Here is a 19,563-nt window from a genome sequence, read left to right on the forward strand (position 1 = left end):
ATATAAAGGGGGCTTATAAGAACGATGGAGAGAGACTTTTTACCAAGGCCAAGGCTCAATGGTTTTAAACTAAACGAGGGTAGATTTAAATTAGACATAAGGAAGAAATTTTTTACAATGAGGGTGGTGAGGCACTGGAACAGGTTGCCCAGAAAAACTGTGGATGCCCCATCCCTGGCAGTGTTCAAAGTCAGGTTGGATGGGGCTTTGAGCAACCTGATCTAGTGGAAGATGTCCCTGCCCATGGCAGGGGGGTTGGAACTAGATGATCTTTAAGGTCCCTTCCAACCCAAACCATTCTATGGTTCTATGCCCTTAGGTAAACAACAAAGAATGAGTGGACATCAGTTTGAAAACCCAAACAACTTTCAGGAATCTTCCAGTCCTTTTACAGTTATATAACTAGTTTCCTATTTTAAAATATGTTCTTCCCCACTACTCTCTAATTATCATACAAACCAAGGTAAGCAGAAGAGGAAAACGTTAACACCAATAACCTAAACTGGTGTCAGATGCAGCAAGTAAAGAACAGTTTCCCTTAAGTTCTTCGGATTTTGTGATTCTTATAAGAGATGATTAATACAAATGTAGAGGGAAAACTGTATGCAACTGTGAATTACGACATCCTTTAGTATGTATTTAAGAATGTCTAATACAGGTATAACCATGGTATTATTGTACCATGTACCATGTTCAGATGGAGCCTTCTGTGTTTCAGTTTGTGCCCGTTGCCTCTTGTCCTGCCACTGGACACCACTGAAAAAAGCCCAGCTCCATCTTCTTTATACCATCCCTTCAGGTATTTATGTATCTAGATATCTTCAGGTATTTCAGTATCTAAAGCTCAGCAGAATAAAGCCAACCTGTGGCCACCATGTGTTTTTTCTGTAAGATTTTGGCTGGCCCCAAGAACTTCAACTTTGTGCTTGATTTCATCTGTTCAGTTATAACCTATGGGGATACAACTTTGGGGGATTTTAAAGGCATTTTTTTAAATTGTCACAAAGTAATATGGACAAATGCCTAGAAATCTTTAACAAAAGCAAATTTAGTCCAACTGCTTTTAAACTGGAGCCACTCAGGAAAAAAAAAAGGCACACCTGAAGAGGAAAAGCTTCTACCGCAGCAATCAATCTTTTGATGTACCAGAATAGATAACATACCTTCTGCTTTTGAGCTGCCCGATTTTTTTCATCCGACATCTTTTCTGTGGTATTTTTGAGAGGGTGTGAAGACAGACGAAGGGGCACTTTGGAATGAGCAGGAGTGGTAGGGACATGAACAAGCACAGAACCATCTCTTTTTAAATCAGGGACATCCTTTCCCATAGAGACTGTCTCAATCACCCGGAGGTTGGGACGCGTGGGGTTCGCTGACATGGCCATAGTAAGAAGACCATGAGCTTCTGGCAGCGTAGGATTAGGCTGCTGGGCAGGGGGGTACATGGTCCAGCCAGGGGCTGCATACGCCATATAGTGCCCATATGCATCGTATCCTGGAGGAGCCATTGTGGGAGGTGGATAGTTTTGGGGCATCTGAGTGGCAGTGAACTGGGAATAGTTGGGAATTTGGTATTGGGAAACAGAAGTAGGTGTAGGCGGCAAACTAGCAGGAGCTGGTGGAACTGAGGGAATGAGAGAGACAGAAGGAAGAGGCTGTTCTGGTGCACATGGGGGTATATCCTGTCCCACTGGCTTGTTCTTAGTATATTCTGATTTCTGAAGAGAGGATGCATCTTTAGACTGCTGGAAAGAGACTGGAGGTGATGCTGAGCACTTCTGGCCTGACTCAGGAGAACGAGTGTCACTCCGGCTGCGACGCAAGTCCCAAGGGTCCAGTCTGCGAGGATCTGAAGAGCGACGATCAGGAGAACGAGATGCCAACTTTTTGCCATGAAGACGTTCCTGGGTACGAACAGCCAGTTTTCCAATTTCAGCAACACCAATGTCAAGTCCAATGGTTTTGAGTAAGTCATGGATCTTCGCATACTCAGCATTAGGCTCTTCTAAAGGATCCAGCTTGACAGCTGGAGCAGGAGAAGGAGGTGGGCTCACTTTCTGGCTTATTATCTCATTGCCACAACTCACTGGGGGCTTCTGAATGGGGAGAGATTCATTTTTGGTGTCTTCATCCTCATCACCATAAAGAAATTTCTCTTCATCCTCAATGTCAGGAAAACTACGCCTCCTCTTCTCCTGAGCACTGACAGAATCAGCCATCATGCCCAGAATTCGGGAAAAACCACTGCCATCCTGACTGGCCCTCTCATGAGGCAGCAGGAAGTCAGTATGGCGATCAGCAGGCTCTGACTTGGGTTCTACCTTTTCCTTGTGACTTAAGAAGCTTCCAAACTTCTCTTCAAACGTGAAAGCATCTTTGGGAGCCCCAGAAAGTGGGCTCCACTCATATAAACCGTCACGCAACTCCTTATTTGCAGACTCTACAACAGAGTCTTTGTTAAACCGTTTGAGAAAGTTCTCCACTTCAGAGGCAAAAGGAGCCGTGTCGTTGCTCTGGGGCAAAGACGAATGACTAGAAAGAAGAGGAAGATCCTTGCTGGGAGCCGGACTGCTTGAAAAGCCCTCAGGCTGAAAGAGAGAGAAGTTACTATTTACAACAGCACCTTTGGAGGCAACTATGCACCTCACAGAACAAACAAAGGAACGTGTGTTAATGTCTCCTTGAGTTCACAGCTGAAGAAAAGAGTTAGAAAAGACAACATATAGTTGAAAGAGAACACAGATTACAAAACAAGTTGCCTAATTATTCTGGAATGTCATGTCCAGTAATGAACACTTATCTCAGAAAATACACAAAATCACAATATTATCCAATAATATTATCACAATTATATTCCATTAATTTTTTGCAAGCATAAGAACTGAAACTTTAAAATTGAAACCCCATAACATAATTTTGGCTACGCTTTGAGTTTAATCACAGACAAAAAGGATTTCAACACCTTAAGACAGGTAAAAACAACTGCACTGGGGTTATTCCCAGTCACTTCTTCAGATATGTGTAATTAATGCCACATTAAATAGGATTTCCAACAATAGGTATAGAATGGGATCCTCAGTATTGGAGCACCTCCTGAGATAAACACATCACTGTCAAACCAACACTGATCAGTACAACTGGCAGATCAAAAGTGATGTGCTAAAACATGAGAAAAGAAAGTCAATTTATCACGCTGGTTGCAACCACTTATCTTTCCATTGCTCTAATTTTGAGACTCAATTGGTATAGCTTGGGTACAAATTAAGGGTTGATCCCAGCCTACGGTCCAAAGGGAAAAAAATAAGGAAACTCAAAAATGTTTTCAGCCAGAGGTACTGAGGATCCATTAGGCAGTTCTCTAAGTTTATAAACAAGAAAGAGGCACTGTGACAGAGAGCTTCAATCAATGTCCTGACTGCCTGTGGTACTAAAAGACCTAGCTTTTCTATAAAAGCTGGCCCAGATCTCAGCATCCTGGGCTGAATTTCAACAAGGGTATTTTATTCTGCCTCAGATTTTATACATATATATATATATATATATATATATATATATATATATATATATATATAAAAGATTCTTGATTAAATGCCTTCACTGTTTAAAGTTTCTAATGCAATCCTAACTTGTATAGGCCTGCAAAAAAATACCTGTCCTCTCAAACACAGGAAAACATAAAGGTTTGGCTCTTCTATTCTTCTATTTTGGAAATCAAACTAACATTCTGTATCATGAATTGACTGCTTTGGAAAGTAGAAACATATAGACAGAGATCAAACCTGTATAGGAGACTCTACTTCCATCTCCACTCGTTTCTTCAAAATAGATTTTTTGGGCATGGATGGGATTTCCTCAGGCCTATATGTATACCGAGGCTCAGAAGTCTGAAGTGTGTTAGTCAAGCCAGGGATCACATAACCACTGCCTGAAACATCGTGATTCAAGTTTCTACTACGCTCTTCTTCTTCTCTTTTCCTCCTTGCACGGTCAAGCTCTCGGAATTCTTCATTCAGGTATGATGGGCTCGGGCTTCTACTACGGCTGCGGCTTCGTCTGCGATAGTTTCGTGTTCCTGATGAGAAACCCTGATGTTCTCCACTCACACCATGCATCTTCTCATCCTTTTCGTACCGTGGACGCTTAATTTCTCGTCCCCTCTCTTCTGGCCTCGATGGGTAGGATTTCCTGAGTTTGTCACCATCTCTGTCAGATCCACGAGGCAGCTCTTCTCGACGACCATAATGCGAACTATAATCTGAACGATGGAGGAAAACATCTCGGTTACGGTAGTCTTCATCATGTCTCATGATGAAGGGACTTGAAGGTTGATCTTCATGCGATGGATATCTCTCAAGGCCTCGAGGACATGAGAGGCCTCTAGTGAATATTGGACCATCAGCCATATCATCCCTGTGTAAGAGAAGCATAGAATAAAGGTAAGTATTTGAGTCAGAGTGAACTAAGTCTTCCTCCTACTCAAGAGCAAGAAATTTCCAAATCAGTTTCAGAGTAACATCTCCACCACTAAACAGAAGCAACATTTTATGTACTTAAAGGGCAGGGGAGAGAGGGAGACTTATTTTTAATGGTACTATACATCCCTCCTAGGAATTCACCTGCAAACACAGTGACATGAACAATTCAACTCATACTGCAGAAGGAAAGCCTTGAAAAATTGATAGGATGGATTTATTTCTGTGAAGGAGAAAGACTACACATTTTAAAAAAACCTTACTATCATATTTCAGACCACAAACCCTTTCCTCACCTCTCCCAGCAAGACGCCAAGGTCACATTTCATATGAATTATTCAAGGTATAATTCAGTTTCACACTGACAAATGCAACCAGATCCTCTTTTCATCTTTGGCTGTGGACAAGGACCACAAATTCAAGCAACATTTTCTGTTGCAACAGATCCGTAGACAGACTGCCACTAATCACATGAACTGCTATACCCAAAAAGAAGCACTGTTTTCCGTAAGATATCTATGAACCAGGCATAGTAAATGTAATAGTATAATTCCTTTGTGCCAGCCCCTGCATTATTATACCCAGTGGACGTGCAACTGGCACACCACCAGAATAACTAGCTACATCTCTTAGAGTATCTTCTTTTTGGACTGATTCCTACCCATACCTCCAATTAGGAGTACCTCCAATTAGGCCTTAGTTTTAACTAAGGCCCTTTTTTCACCACCCCTAAAAACTTTTCTGGGACTGTTCTTTAGATCAGGCAGAAACAAACCAAAACACTTTAAAACTACCAGCTGCTGTTGTTACTCACAGGCGTTTAAAAAATCTAGCATGACCCTCCAAGAATGGGAAGGAAATGTGCTCCTTAAGTGAAATCAATGGGACAGAAAACATAGAGAAATGTCTTTCCTGAGTGATGAAGACATCGACTTCAGATAAACTATGTATGATTGATTGCCTGAATCCTCAAAAATCACGTCCTCCTACTCAGAAAAGTCCCTCCATAGATCTGAGAAGGGACAAATCAAGTCATGCCAGATGACACCTTCAAAAAAATTTGCAAAGAAATTACAGCCCCAGTTTTTAAAGTCACCAGACTAAAGAATAACACATATAAACTGACAAGGTCTTTTCTTGAGTATTTCCATAGTTTACACGTGCATATTTAAGAACAAAACCAACACAAAACTTCACTTTATCTCTAGCCTGCATCATTGCAAAGCATTTCATATGTTATTAGATGCTTTATCAGTCCAACACATTTTATAAGGCAAACATGGCATACACCAGGGCCCACAGTATTACATGGTATCTTTCCAGTTTCCAGCAAACTACACACATCCACCCTCTCCAAAAGCACGAAAATATCTAAAAAGTAGCTAGAATTAAATGTCATACATAAATGTTGCTGTTCACAGCCTACCTAAAGGTATGTCTATCCCCAGTGTTACCTTTTCTGAGAGCTTGCTAAACCTATACAAGCTGCATGAACACACCTGGTGGAGTTACAGGTGCATTTCACCATACACCTTCAGCTGATTTTTGTGCAAACAATTTGTATGCATGCTTGCCAGGTGTCACCTACAATTCAAACGCTCTGACTGCAGTGACAGAGCAGAAGGAATATTTAATCATACTTTGGAAAGAAAGGAATGGCAAACCTACTATATTTACAACTAGAAAGATGTTCCAAATACACTCTGAACAGCTATGACGAAAATTTAAAACCCAAAGATTAAATACAGGCGTGAGGAAAAGGATTACTTGCCTTACAGAAACTGTGATTCTTTGAAATATGTTTTCCATAAATACAGTCCAACAGAGGTATGTCCCTCTTAACTGGTTTGGGTGCTTTTAGCCAGCAATGTCCACTACAGGCTACTGCATCCCTGAGAGAGGATACAAGGTGGTACCACTGTGACCATGCCAATTCCTTCACCAACACAGAATCCATGAATTACTGGAATTTGCAGTTTCAGAGAAGAACAGACCACAGACTACACAGACATGATGCCTCAGAGAACTACAACTAGTGTAAGGTAAGTTAACTTTTTGGCATATTTATTCACATACACAGAAACAGAAATAAATAATGGTATTCTGCTGTCAGCAACCAACAGGACTCCACCTTAACACACAGTCTTTGAATAGGAAGTCAGATGAGCTGTTCACACTCAAGCCAGCTGTCACTCGATATTATGCCAAAAAATGCTATTTCAGAGCACAGCTTAACACAGACCAAGCCTCTGCAGTGATATGATCTAATCTTTTGGATTAACCTCAGATGAAAGAATTGGTGGGATGGTCTGTATAGCTTATGCCAGCTCAGATAGTAGTATAATGTCTTAAAAATACTGACAGAGGGAGAGATGGAAGACTGGGAGAGGGATAAGATATATTCTTCACTTTGATATACTGAGATTCTGGAAGACAAAAAAATACTAATCTATTGAAGTAGAAGACTGAAGCTGCTTAGGTGACCTTGAAGTCACAGGCCAGCAGCATTCAGTATGCTTACTTAGACATGTGCAGGAGGCCAGCTGCCCTAGAAACTCGGGGCAAGTTCTTACAGATGTTTTAGGATGGACCTGCACGTGAACACACACCCTGAGAAATTCTCCTGGGGCATCCTGAAAATCCACTGCTGCAGGAGAATCCAAAAGCATCCCTGATTTCCATCCTTTGGTATTTTATTTCCTTTATAGGCTAATGAACCTCTCTACCATCCCAAGGCCCTGCAAATTACAGAGAATAATTTGTAAAAGTGATTGCTTGAAATCTCTAAGTAGAGTAGTTAGCAAAAATAGCTGAGAATAACTAAATTCAGAATTATTTGCTCCAATTACTTCAAAATTTGAAGAGACATTTTCAGAAAACACTCTTTTTCTTTTTTTTTTTTTTTTTTAATGAGAATGAGAACGTACGACATGCCAAATAAGAATGTGATATGCCCAGTATTCAATCCAATTATGATTCACAATAAGGGCTACTTTAAAGCCCAGTGATAGATTTAAAGTCAGTGTTCCAGTACCAGGGAAGCCTATCAGAGGGGAAAAAAAATACATGACGAAAAAATACATGATAAACAATGTCCTTAACCAAATACAAAGTGTGCTTCAAAAACAACCAAAATGGCTAAACAGTGAAGAAATTTGGAAGTTAGAAGCAGTACCTAGAAGATTTAGGAAAAGCTAAGGGATGCCTAGGTTGTCACACACTTTAAGCTTCTGGACAGTGGGCACCGCTTAGACAAGTGCAGCCAGCACAAACAGACTGGACAAAAAAAAAAAAAAGTAAATGTAAGCACATGGAGTTCTTGCATACCTACACTACAAATATATGGGAAGTCACTTAAAAACTGAGGTCTACATGGTCTCACTTTCTCTTATTCTCATTCTGATTCATCTGTCACTTTTATACCTTCTCAGGAGTCTATTCTGACCATTTTTTTACATCTATGGGTCCTGTAACAGAGACAAAGTGAAAGTTCTTCGTCATTTTCGCTCTTATGTTAAAATAAACTCCACTGTACCTGATGTTACTTCTAACCATGCATCATAACCACAAAACAGGTTAAATATAAAACCTCACTGCACAAAAGGAAGCAATGGGACAAACACACTCCCCCACCCTGCATGTTCTTAATTTGCCAGAGCAGTGCCAGTTCTCCTACATACCATTTCCTGCTCCTTCCAACCACTGTACTCTCCCTGGGCATATGCACTCATTTCATTCAGAAGACTGCAGACTGCACAGGGGATTTGAACACTGATCCCAGGAGAACTGAGGTAAAGGCGTAAACGTGACAGTACTGAAAACTAAACTCTCATTTGGTTTTCCGCACCTGCTGAAACTTAATCTTACACTTGAGAAAGACAGGAAATTCACTTATTCTGCTCACTTCCCTCTTTTTCTCTCTCTCTCTTTTTCTTTTCTTTTTTTTTTTTTTAACAGTTGGGGATATTTGCATCAAAAATGGAAGTTATAGTGCTTTTTTTGTGCTAGATGCTTATCCCTGACCTGAAACTGCAACTGTATGCTCTGGGGCACAAACTATGCCAACTTTAACTTCGCAATTCAAGACAAAAAAAAATATTTTATTTGCACAAAGTCTTCTGATTTTACTTATTTTGCCAGATTATATCTGTTCTCCTACTGAAGGCAAACATACCCAAACAGTATCTACTAATATTTATACTTCACTGTTCACAGCAGATTTTTAACATAAAATACGTCTCTTCATTAACTATGTTTCTCTCCAATTCCAATCAAGGGACCCTAAGAATTCTAACACTTACTTTATCATGTATGAGACTGTCTGACTACGTTCACTTCTCTTCTGCAGGGTTTTTAAAGTCAAAATAATAAATTTTATTCAAGCTACACTAGAGCTTTCTTCTGGACCATTCTCAAAAATCAGGAAAGTAGATTATTCCTCCCAATAAATGAGGAAGTGGAAGCTTTACAATATTCCTAAACAACCTTCCTTTCAGTCAGGACCAGGTAGGTTCCTAAGAAACAGAAGAAGGTGGCTGAAGCTGTTACATGTCACATGAAGCAGCTCCCTCCTGCAATATATTCTGGGCACTTTCAGTTTATATGGGTTTTAGAAGCAGTTGACAAAAATCAGAGAAGAAATATCTGTTTAGAGTTACTATGAACACAGGCAGCAACTTTTGTTCAGGAATCCCCTGCACCACAACTTGCTGGAGGCTTGGGGAGTAGTCCAGGGAAGCATCACTACATGCTTGCCCTCTTACCCCCACTCCCTTGGCATTCACTGGGCTAATTAGATGTTTGGTCTCACCCAGTACAGCCATTCCCATGTTCTTACTGTTTCAAACCTGAATCCCCATCTGTGGAGGACCATACCTGTCACTCAGGTTATCAATTGGTGAGCCCAGTCTATCAGGTAGCCTCCTTCGCTCTGGTGTGCCAATGCAATACCGGTCATTACCAACAGTAATCCGCAAACTCTGTTCCAGTGAAGACTCAGAGCGGAGACTCGGTGAACGTCTCTGTAAATTGAAGAAAGAGTGCAAGCCCATCAATCAGGGAATTTTAATCTCAGCTACAGAAACGCAAGTGACTCTGCTCTGCTTAACGTATGAGACTTGGGGTGAATGGATCAATTAAAAAATCAAACTAGAAGAACAATTGTTCCAAATATTTCAATTGTCTTTAGTTACTAAAGAAAGGGGAGGGTATTGACTGCATTTCATTTCTCATCCCAGCTGCCAATAACACGCTCTATATTTACATTATCTAGAAGGGAAATTTTCAACTCAAAACCACATTTCATAAAGCACCATTTTGGAAGGTGGAAAAACAGAGAGAAGTTCAGGAAGTCCCAGATTTGTTGCTATCCTCCTTTCTTTGTAGAGGAGAAGCAGCTAAATAAACATTGCATAAAAAACAGTGCCAGGAATTTCTTAATAAAAGTGTCTGGATTTCTGGCCCTTTCCAACTTTAGTAACAACATGAACCAAAGTATAAACCAGTGTAAACAAAGATTTTCCTAGCAGTGATGTTTTCAACAGTTTTCCTCACCTCATGCTGCTTTCAGCAGATAAGCGCAACATAATACTAAAAATGCCAGGGACTACAGAAACACTTTCTGTAATAGAATTACCATTATCATTATTTATTATTGGTAGAGCTAAACCAGAGCTAAGTTGCCTTTGAAAAAACTACAGCAGAGAAGGCCTGAGCTAACTGCCTCTGCACATACCTTCCTTTGGAAACATACTCAACACAGAAAATGTCATTACTGGTAAGTTATGCTTAACTAGTTACGCCTCACATCATTCTAGAATATGGCACTAGAATACAGGAATGATCAAAGTAAGGGGAGTTCCATAAGAAACAGATGAGACTGCCTGAAGACAGAGATACTTGATTTGCTTTTTTAAACCAACATGGTTTAGATTCTGCCTAACAGGAAGCAATGAACCAGCTTCAGTTCTGCCAAACCAGTCATGCACTGCATATTGCTTTCACCGCTGAAAACTGCAGTAGCAAGCAGCAGGTGCACTATGTTGTCTGCATCCACCCTGAGAAGATGCAGCAGATTCAGCTCAATCCTCGAAGAGACCAGAAGAAGAACAGTACATAATCTCCAACAAGAAAGCAAAAGAATTCCCTCACAAATTTGCCTCAACAAAATTTACTTGCAGTACAAATTTGCGCTAGAATCCATTGTGCGCATAACCTTGTCCTGAGGTAACATATTAGTGATTTCTGTTTTGCTCCATTAATCTGAATCCCAGCATTTATCAGAACACTTTTTAATTACTTTCTCAGACCAACTGTGTTGTATAGCACAATACGATCCTGCAACAGCCTGGCTGAGATACAACACATACAAGGTGCACGTCTCATACAAACACACTCGGAAGGCTCACATGTGCCTCGTATAACACTGAATTTTGAGGGCTGCCTCAATAAATTATTATCCTGAAGGGCATCTTCTTGCCTTCGAGACTGTTGGCAAGTTGGGCACATACATGACAACCATCTCCGGGAACTGGAGACAGAGAAGTGATGATTACATCTCAGAACAAACTTCTGGGCAAAGGAAAGAAATAGTTTATATTTAGAAAGTTTGGGATGCTAGGATTGCCTATGACTGCCATACAGATTGCCCAGAGACACTAGTTATGGTGGTACATATTTGAACTTCACAAATTTTTTTTTTTTAGTTTGAGAAATTCCAATTTTAACAGCTTTTTCATTTGGAGCACTGAACACCATCACTAGTCATTCCTACTTATGCACTGCACTGCATCTTCCTCCCTGCGTCTTCTGGCACCTAAACCGGTTACCATTGCCATATTATTGCACAGGTTGCATACCAGCTCTTCATTTCTTCTTTCTCTGTTGACCCAACATACTCCAGTCAGTCCAGTTCTAATTTTCTTAAAAGAAAGCAAAGAAGCTCAGAGAAACTATAAAAAGAACAAGCATGCAGGTCAGCACGGACAAATAAAAGCAGCATGTGTCAGCCTTGCAAGAACAAATAAAGTCTGACAAAATCTGTCACTGTACAGCCCTGACCTTCCTCTCCTCCATTACATTTTTCAATACTTGCCCCAAATCTTTGCTGTCATTTCATGCTCTTCCAATTCCCACAGTTTTCCCCAGCTACTAAGAAACTAACACCATCCGTACTTACAGTGTCCAATACACAGCTCCACTGGCAGTCAGCATCCCCGTTATGCATGAGAAAATGGGCAACAATGCTGATAACCTAGGAATGCATGCACTCCATCTCAAAAAAAAACCAACCAAAAACCAAAACAACTCCCAGAATCAAGAAAAGGGAATAAGAAATATCTAAGGCTGCTCCTTCCATAGTCCAATTCATATGGAGGGTAGGGACAATAACTTAGAGCTTGTACTCAAAACTTTTCTGCATTTCAACCCCATGCCCTTACCCCATCAGTGTCTCCATTCCACATCCTACATCTTCCACCCTTAAGTATATACTCTCCTCTTCCAAGTCCTCCTTCCTTGTTGCAGCTTAAAATTCCTCTTCCTCAGTCTTCTGTCTGAATTCATCTCCTTTCAGTGACAGCTCCAAAATGCCACTTACTAACACATTTGTATAACTCTCCACATTTCCACACTTTGTATCCTCAGACTTCTGGAGAGGGGGTCTTAAGTCATATAAATCTGAAAACTTTTATTAAAACTTTACCCAATCATGCTGACCCAACATATCTGCTGTCTGCTTTGTTTTGATCACACTTAGTTCCACTGTTTGGAAAACACCAGCATAATCCCAGCTTTTATCTTTCTCTAATTAATGCTAATTTTGTAAACAGTACTTCTAAAAAGTAAAATCAACCTGCATATGTATTTTACGCTTTATAACATCACTTTTAAAGAAGCAGTGTTGGTCAAACACTTTTTGGTGGACAAAAAATTCCATGGAAAAAATGTGCAAAATATACACTCTAAGAATTACTTACACTGGACTTTAGCATATGCAAGAGACGGCACAATACAGGTTAAAGAGCTATACTTAATTGTCTCAAGATCCCTCTTATTGTGAGAGCTGCTTCCTAGAGAAAGGTTTTCCTTAAATGCAGTAACATTCTTGTGAATAAACAAAAAAATCTATTTGGCTCAGCAGTTCAGCACTAGCTAAGTTGCTAAAGCCTAATTTCTAGAATTAATAATCGTTCAATCCTTCTTCTCTGAAACTAGAATAGGCAAGAAAAACATCAAGAATCTGCAACAATTTGCTGAGATGACTACTGTAACTTGAGCCAGAAGGGTGCAAAATAACACTGGAAGAATAGCATTTGTCAGGAATAATGTTTGTGTAAAGTGGGGGGTTTTGGTGGCATTTTTTTCCCCCTAAAGGGAGAGTGGGAGGCTTCCAGTCAATAACTCCTAGATCAAACTTCTGCAAGTCTGAACCACCAACACATTCGGCATTGAAAGTTTTGTTACAGCCGGCACAGGTTCACAGCCTATCACGGATACAGTGAAACGGCAGACTGAGTGGTGATGAAGTCAGTTTAAGAAAGTTCTGCTCCTGTATCTCAGTTTGTCATCCCCTCAATTGTGACCATGCAACTGTCCATCAAGCCACAACACAAACTGACATGAATCAGATTAAAAATAACCTCCTTTTAAAAAATTACTTATTTTCAACCTGGGCCTTACTAGCAATTAAATTTGCAGGGCTACCACACAGACAACTTATAGGACTGAGATAATAATGAAATACAGCCAAAAACAAATGGCCAGAGGCAAGCTTCTCAGCCTGGCTTGGCTTAATTGTCAAATACAACATTATCTTCCCCTACCTTCAGGACCTTTAAATAACGAATAGCACCAATAGCTGAATTTTAACTCCACTACAATCACCTGCGATCTCTTCTATGGCTACAGCTCCAAAGAAATCCAGTAAGAACCTGTATCGCCATCAGAAAGGGCAATCCCCATTCTTTCTTGGGGTCCCATCATGCAATGAATCATAGCAGACAATATATTTTTGTTGGATTGACTTTCAGCCACATCGCTTCCTCAAATCAGCTCGCCCTGCAGCTTCACAAATACAAGTGTGAGCACAAGGGAGGGGGCAGAATATACTGCAGAGCAAGAGGAAAAAGTGAGTGTACCATTCTTTTTAATTGTACACATGCTGGATTGAGTGACCATGGAACCATAGCCTAAAATATCCCAGTACGAAAATCTGTTCTTTCAGTGCAATACAAACGCATAGTGAACCTACCACATACTACAAGTAACAGTCAACAGACAAGACAATCATTGCACCAAGGAGTAACTAGAGAAAACCTAAGTGACTGAATGCCACTCACTCAAAAAAAGGTATGGCTACACACTTCAGTTTAGTACGAAGGCGTCTGCATCCAAGATTGTATAACTTCAGATGCCAAACCAGAGTTTCACATGCCCAAATCAGATTTTGCCAAGACTGAGTGAGAAGACTGGAACACCTTGTGCACAGCTCCAACTACAAAGCACTGCCTATCAAAGAATACCTCTCAAAGACATAAATCTGGAACAGAGACTCCTTTGTACACCCATGACAGAAGGAAGAACTCAGACAAAGTACCTATTCAACATCCTATTAAAAAAGTTACCTTCCCATAAATTAAACGATATTTATACGACAACACAAACCAGTGTTAATGGAGGAAAGCAACTAGTTACATCCTTTGCCTTAGCAAAAGATAGCATCATCTTTGAGCCTTATCTAAAATGGCTCTAGCCGATAAGAGAGAAATAAAAATGTAACGGAAATTAAAGGAGAAACATTACTTAAAATGGAAACCAATGATTTTTTTTTCCATTTGGCTGTCTGAGGAACAGGGGGGAAATCGCCCTTCTCCCTCCGCACAGGGAGAGCCCGGGGCCGGTGCAATTCTGCAAGGACCCCGCCGCGCCAAGTCTGGGGCCCAGGCCCCGCTGCCCCCTGCTCCCGCCCTTCCGCCGGCGGCGACACGGGCTGACCCCAGGGCACAGCCGGGGGGCCGGGGTACCGCCGAGGGGAGGCCGGTGCCGGGAGAGACACCCCCCGTCAAGGCGCGGGGGACGGTGGCCGCCGTCGCCGGGGGCCACGGAGGCGGCGGGGACCACCCGCGGCCTGACAGCCCCCGAGGGAGGGGGCAAGCCTCGCACCGAGACCCCTCAGCGCACGGCGGTAGTTACCCGGCTGCTGCTGCCGTCTCCGTGCTCGCTCCCCCGGCGGCCCCGGGTCCCCCCGGGCCCCGGTCCTCCCGGCGGCGATGGCAACCTCCTGCTGCGGTGTGGCGACGGGGATCGGCGGGAGGCGCCGCGGTGGCCCGACGGGGAGCGGTGGCGGCGCGGCAGGGGACGGGGCGAAGCGGAGCGCGGCGGCGAGGCAGAGGCGGCGGCGGCTGCGGCCGGCGGCGGCGGGGGAGGCCGGCCGCGGCCTGGCCCCGGCCCCGATGTGCTGGAACGGGAGGCGCGGGACCCCGACGAGCTGCCCTCTTTCAGCCGGTGGGAGGAGGACGAGGACGAGGGGCCGGAGCGGCCACTGCTGGAGCGGTACATGATGGCGCCGGCGGCCCGGGGGTCCCGGCGGCCTGCGCGGGCGCCCCAGCTCCTCTGACCCGGCCCCCCCCAGTTGTCCCCCCCCGCCCCCCGCGCGTGCGCGCCGCCGGCCGCCCTGCGCGCGCTCCCGAGCCAGGCACCCCCGGACCCGGCGGGGGGGGGCGGGGCGGGGTGAGCCGGGACCGGGGAGGGGGCGGAGGGCGGGAGGCGTTGCCTGGGGACGCCCGCACAAAATGGCGGCCGCCGGGCCACGGTCATGTGTGGTGGGGCGGGCTGCAGCCCGGCGGGAGGCGGGTGTTGCCGCTGTGCTCGGCGGTGCGGGGCGTCGCTTCCTCCCTCCCCGCTCCTGGTTGCCGGTGGCCGTGAGGGGGACACGCTCGGGTGCGCGCAGGCGGCTGCTCCATCCTGTTTGCCTGTCCTCCGGGGCTTCCCGCCGCGCTGCCCCCCTCAGCGGGAGCCCTCCCGGTCGGGAGAGCGGGCGGGGGGCGAAGGCGGCGGGGAGGAAGAGAGGGAGCTTCGCCTGGGAGGCCGCGGGGGGCTTCTCCCTCACGGAGGCTGAGGGGAGACACCGAGGGACGGGCTGTGAGGCAGTGGGCCTCGGCCGGGCCTTGCCGCAGCTAGGTGTGCCTGCGGCGACAGCAGCCTGTAGGTCGAAGCCAAAAGCAAAAGGGCTTTGTTGGTTTGGGTTTTTTTTCCCCTGCACTGTGCTGTGGAGCTTGTCGGTATGGGTGCTGTCCTTAAGCAGAAGCCTGTTCAAGGGCAATCTTTGGCTGCTTGATGAGGTGATGCTGAGCCTGAGCCTTCAGCTCAGAAAATTTCTGAACAAATTTCCTTGCTGTGACTGCCAGGAGCTGGGATGACATGATAGAGAGGAATTGCTTCCCGCCTCCTCCCTCTCCTCACCTGAGCACCCGCTACCAACCATGCTTAGTGCAGGCAAGTGAGTATGACAGTTTCGATTCTCCTAAATGAAGCATGAAACGTTTCTCATACTTCATGCTAGGGGCTGTCTCTGGTGAGGAGGAGGAAGAGTGTTTTCAATTAACTGAAATGGCTAGCAGTAGAATGGAATGAATGGAGAATTTTATCAGAACCTTCATTTCTCTACATTTCCTAATTTCCTGAGTCTTTATATTTTGTTTAGAAACTGGGAGAAGTTTCATGCATTAGATTTGTATTTTATTATTAGCTAGATGACATGTGAGGGCTTGTGTTTAAAGACCGAGTCAGTGTTTGTAGACTTGGATGAAATTTTGCCTGTGTTTTTTGGGAATGTATTTGCTAGAACATAACACATCATTTGAAGCATACTACTTAGAGCAGCGGCAACAAAGAGCAGCAGGCTGATGGGTGGGGGTCTGTGTGATACTATAATAAGGTATTTCTGCTGGGAGTGGTTGGGTACAACTGTGTATTAAAACTGACTGCCCCACCTTGACATTTTCTGAGTGAGTGCACCATTACACAGGCTCAGGAAATACGCTTAGGTATGCCAATCATCAAAATAAGCACAAGCTATATAAAGACTGTCTTATTTTCCGTTACTGTTGTTCGCTCCTCCCCCTTATCTCCTAAGGTTGATAATGTTCATCAGTGACCTTAATTCAATAATAAGTATCCTGGGATAATAATTTCATCTTTGAAGATGCCCAGCAGACTGCGGATCTGCTTCTGGTGCGAGCAAAACGCAACTACGGTGGAGGTAATGGATACTCTACCTGTTCCAACTAACTACCCTAAGCAGCAGAGTTGGCAACACTCAGAGAGGCACAGAGCTGTGCTTTACAATAACTACAAAACTGATGTGTACGTAGGAATTTCCCCTCTAGTTCTGTATTTTAGTTCACATTCAAGTAGTTTATCACTATAGGGGAATATACTATTATCCCAAACGCGTTCTGTTTCTTCATTAAAAGGAAAACCACATTTTCAGGTATTAGTGTCAGGCATCTGTGTCAAGCGCTCCGTTTCACCAACTGAGAATAAGTAAAACCAGCCTAGCAAGAGGGAGAAAAATGGACTTGTTTGGGTTTGGACATTTCTTCCATGCTGTTGCTTTCTTTACGTCAGTTTTAAAAAATGGTTTTAAACCACAGTTTGGTTTCAAAACAGTCGAGTAAAAAGCCACAAACCCAAGAAACCCAGCAAATTCTTATTTTTTTTCTGTCAGAGTTATGCATATAATATCTAAAAGCTTTGCGAAATGCCAGAACATGAAAATACTTTCTAACTTCTTTTTGCCTTGTATCCAAAGGAGGTCTACAAGAGATGTCCTGGCAGTTTCTGGTGATAGAGTTCAGTGGCATTTGGAAGGTGAAGGAATCCAGATACCAATAACTAATCATAAAGTTAATTAAAGCATCTGTCTGCACAGCAGTAAGTAAACTGCTCAAGGGAGGAATGGTAAAAAGAAAGCAAACAGCCTATGTGTTGTAGTGTTAGAAGAGTTCAGAAGAGGAAAATTCCATTTGATGGAGAAAAATACTTAACTGAGTAGTGCTCATTAGCATTTTGTAGCACCCTGTCATCTTACTGAGCATGGCTTTACAATTACAATTTATAAACTCATTCCATACTAGCTGTAGTGTCATCTTTCAATCACGTGCCTTACTGAGTTAAGTTTTTAAAGGGACTGAGCACCCATAGTGGGATTCAGTTAAATTATTCCTAAAATCAGTACTGAAATTTGGGCCCAATGGTGCAGAGCAAATTGAGAGTTTTCGTGTCTTTGCAAGAAGAAGCACTACAGTTTGTCTCAGGGATTGAAAAAGTCAGGCAAAGTCCTTACCTGCTTTGCAGAGGTTTTTGTAATACTCCTTCGACTGGTGCTCCAGACTCTCACTGGACAAAGGAGGTGCCAGTCAGTCTGCTCTGCTACAAGTTCAGCTCCAAATTCCTCTTTGGAATTCCAGAGCTCATCTTTGAACTTAAAATTAGCTGCTGCTTGGGGAGATTTTAGCTAATTGGATGCTGAGGGCAATGTTGGGTTAATAAGGTGTCTCTGAATTCTCTTTAGACCTCAAGAAAGTCATGGGAGCAAATGACATTGAGAAAGAAAAGAAGAGAATGAGAAAAGTTAGCAGTAGCTTGGTATGAACAAATAAACAGAAATCAGAATTGAAGTTAATTCAGGTTGGACTGTTAGGTTAAAAGAGGAAAAAAAGATAAGACCTTAATTATAGTTTTTTACCTCCTAATGTCTGAGTCAAGACTAGATCCAGGGGCATGAGACAACCATGCGGCTCTCCCTCTAGTGTTAAATGGCTAGGCTACTAGTAAGAACAAAGATAATTTATATGTTTTTATGACAAAATGAGTGTTCTCGTGAGAAGGTGCAGTGAGAGATATTCCTCTCTCTTTGCATTAATTTTTCCCCTGGAAAACATGGCAAAATATGTATGTTGTGTCTTCAGGTCCAGGCAAAGCAGCCCGTTCATGAAAAATTTTGGACTGAGCCAAGTAATTAAGCCTTCCTTGGTCATGATGTCATGGAATTTGAGGAGGGTTCAGTTGATAGCAGAGCCCTGGCTAGGAGCACAGAAAATGTGTCCAAACAGACAATTGCTTTCAGAGATTTTACATCTATAATTACAAGGTTGATATTTCTGAATTTAAGGCTTGTCTAGGCCAGCTTCTGTTTCAGTTCAATATTTACTCTTAGCTGGGAAGTGGAATGGGCATGCAGCCTACACTCGTTCCCTGACTCCGAGTCCTGGGAGGGGTATTAAGTAATCTGTTACAAAATCAACTTGTAAGAGAAGGGGGGGGCGGTCTCCCTTTGCCAGATTGCGATGCCCACAGGGAGGAAGAGCTATCTAAAGCATTAAAAAACTCTGGATAATAGACAGTGAATAAAATCTGGCCTGCATTAGCCTGTTTGGGATGGATTAAATTAAACCTGATGTCGGGGTGTTTTTTCCATTTGGAATGCTCTGATTTTTTTTATAAATGTCAGGTGCATGATTATTTATAGTGTGCAAGGTACTTTGTAAGCAATATACCCACAAGCCTGTACTCCACATGGTGCACATCTTAAGTCAGTCAAATACATAGCAGTAAATATCACAGGAAGCAATATTCAGGAAGAGGGGAAATAGCCAAAAGGAAGCACAAAAAGGAGGAATGTCTATTTAGATTCTTGCCGTGCTCCTATTTAAATGTATTTATGCAGAACAGGCACCAGTGGTTTCAGATCAGTTAGGGTGGATTGGTATTCTCCTAGAGTTCCCTTTTTTTTTTAATACCCTTTATGTTTGTTTTTCCATATGAGTGTAGATAATGCTGTCTGGAGCAGAAAGGGATCTGTGACATCTGAAAACTGTCCATCTTTCAGCTGAAGTGGAAAAGTTGGTTTTGAACATGAAGAGGTTAGGAGAGATGAGCAAGCAGAATGCAGCACATGAAAAAGGTGAATGCTAGGACACAACGTGGCTGAAATGGAAAAGCTCTGGGAGTGATTAGCTCAAGAGAGAGGATGGTCTTTGTTCTGATATCTGAGAACTCCTCTGGTATCTGGTCAGGGGAAGTGGTTGCT

The 19,563-nt window shown here is 43.1% G+C and overlaps 2 protein-coding genes across 8 annotated transcripts in view; one reads left to right on the forward strand and one right to left on the reverse strand.

Annotated features, from left to right (window-relative positions):
* ZNF318 (zinc finger protein 318) overlaps positions 1-15,270 on the reverse strand; it is a 27,997-nt gene extending 12,727 nt beyond the window's left edge. For all 3 annotated transcript variants that reach the window (XR_012041622.1, XR_012041621.1, XM_072856623.1), the window contains exons 1-4: positions 14,664-15,270; positions 9,348-9,493; positions 3,780-4,410; positions 1,164-2,588 (exon numbers count right to left, since the gene is read on the reverse strand). Coding sequence is in view for 1 of the 3 variants with exons in the window: in XM_072856623.1 (XP_072712724.1) it covers positions 1,164-2,588; positions 3,780-4,410; positions 9,348-9,493; positions 14,664-15,029 (2,568 nt within the window). In the remaining 2 variants the exon portion in view is untranslated. The remainder of the gene's footprint in view (positions 1-1,163; positions 2,589-3,779; positions 4,411-9,347; positions 9,494-14,663) is intronic.
* ABCC10 (ATP binding cassette subfamily C member 10) overlaps positions 14,898-19,563 on the forward strand; it is a 23,993-nt gene continuing 19,327 nt past the window's right edge. The window contains exons 1-3 of one of the 5 annotated variants that reach the window (XM_072856624.1): positions 14,993-15,023; positions 15,878-15,969; positions 16,606-16,731. In XM_072856624.1, coding sequence (XP_072712725.1) covers positions 16,675-16,731 — 57 coding nt within the window. In that variant the 5' untranslated portion in view covers positions 14,993-15,023; positions 15,878-15,969; positions 16,606-16,674. Of the gene's footprint in view, positions 15,024-15,877; positions 15,970-16,605; positions 16,732-17,283; positions 17,406-19,304; positions 19,438-19,563 lie in introns of those variants that run through there. The other 4 variants (XM_072856626.1, XM_072856628.1, XM_072856631.1 and 1 more) reach the window with 4 other exon arrangements.

The sequence above is a fragment of the Ciconia boyciana genome, chromosome 3, assembly GCF_034638445.1.
Source record: "Ciconia boyciana chromosome 3, ASM3463844v1, whole genome shotgun sequence".
Classification (NCBI taxonomy): Eukaryota; Metazoa; Chordata; class Aves; order Ciconiiformes; family Ciconiidae; genus Ciconia; species Ciconia boyciana.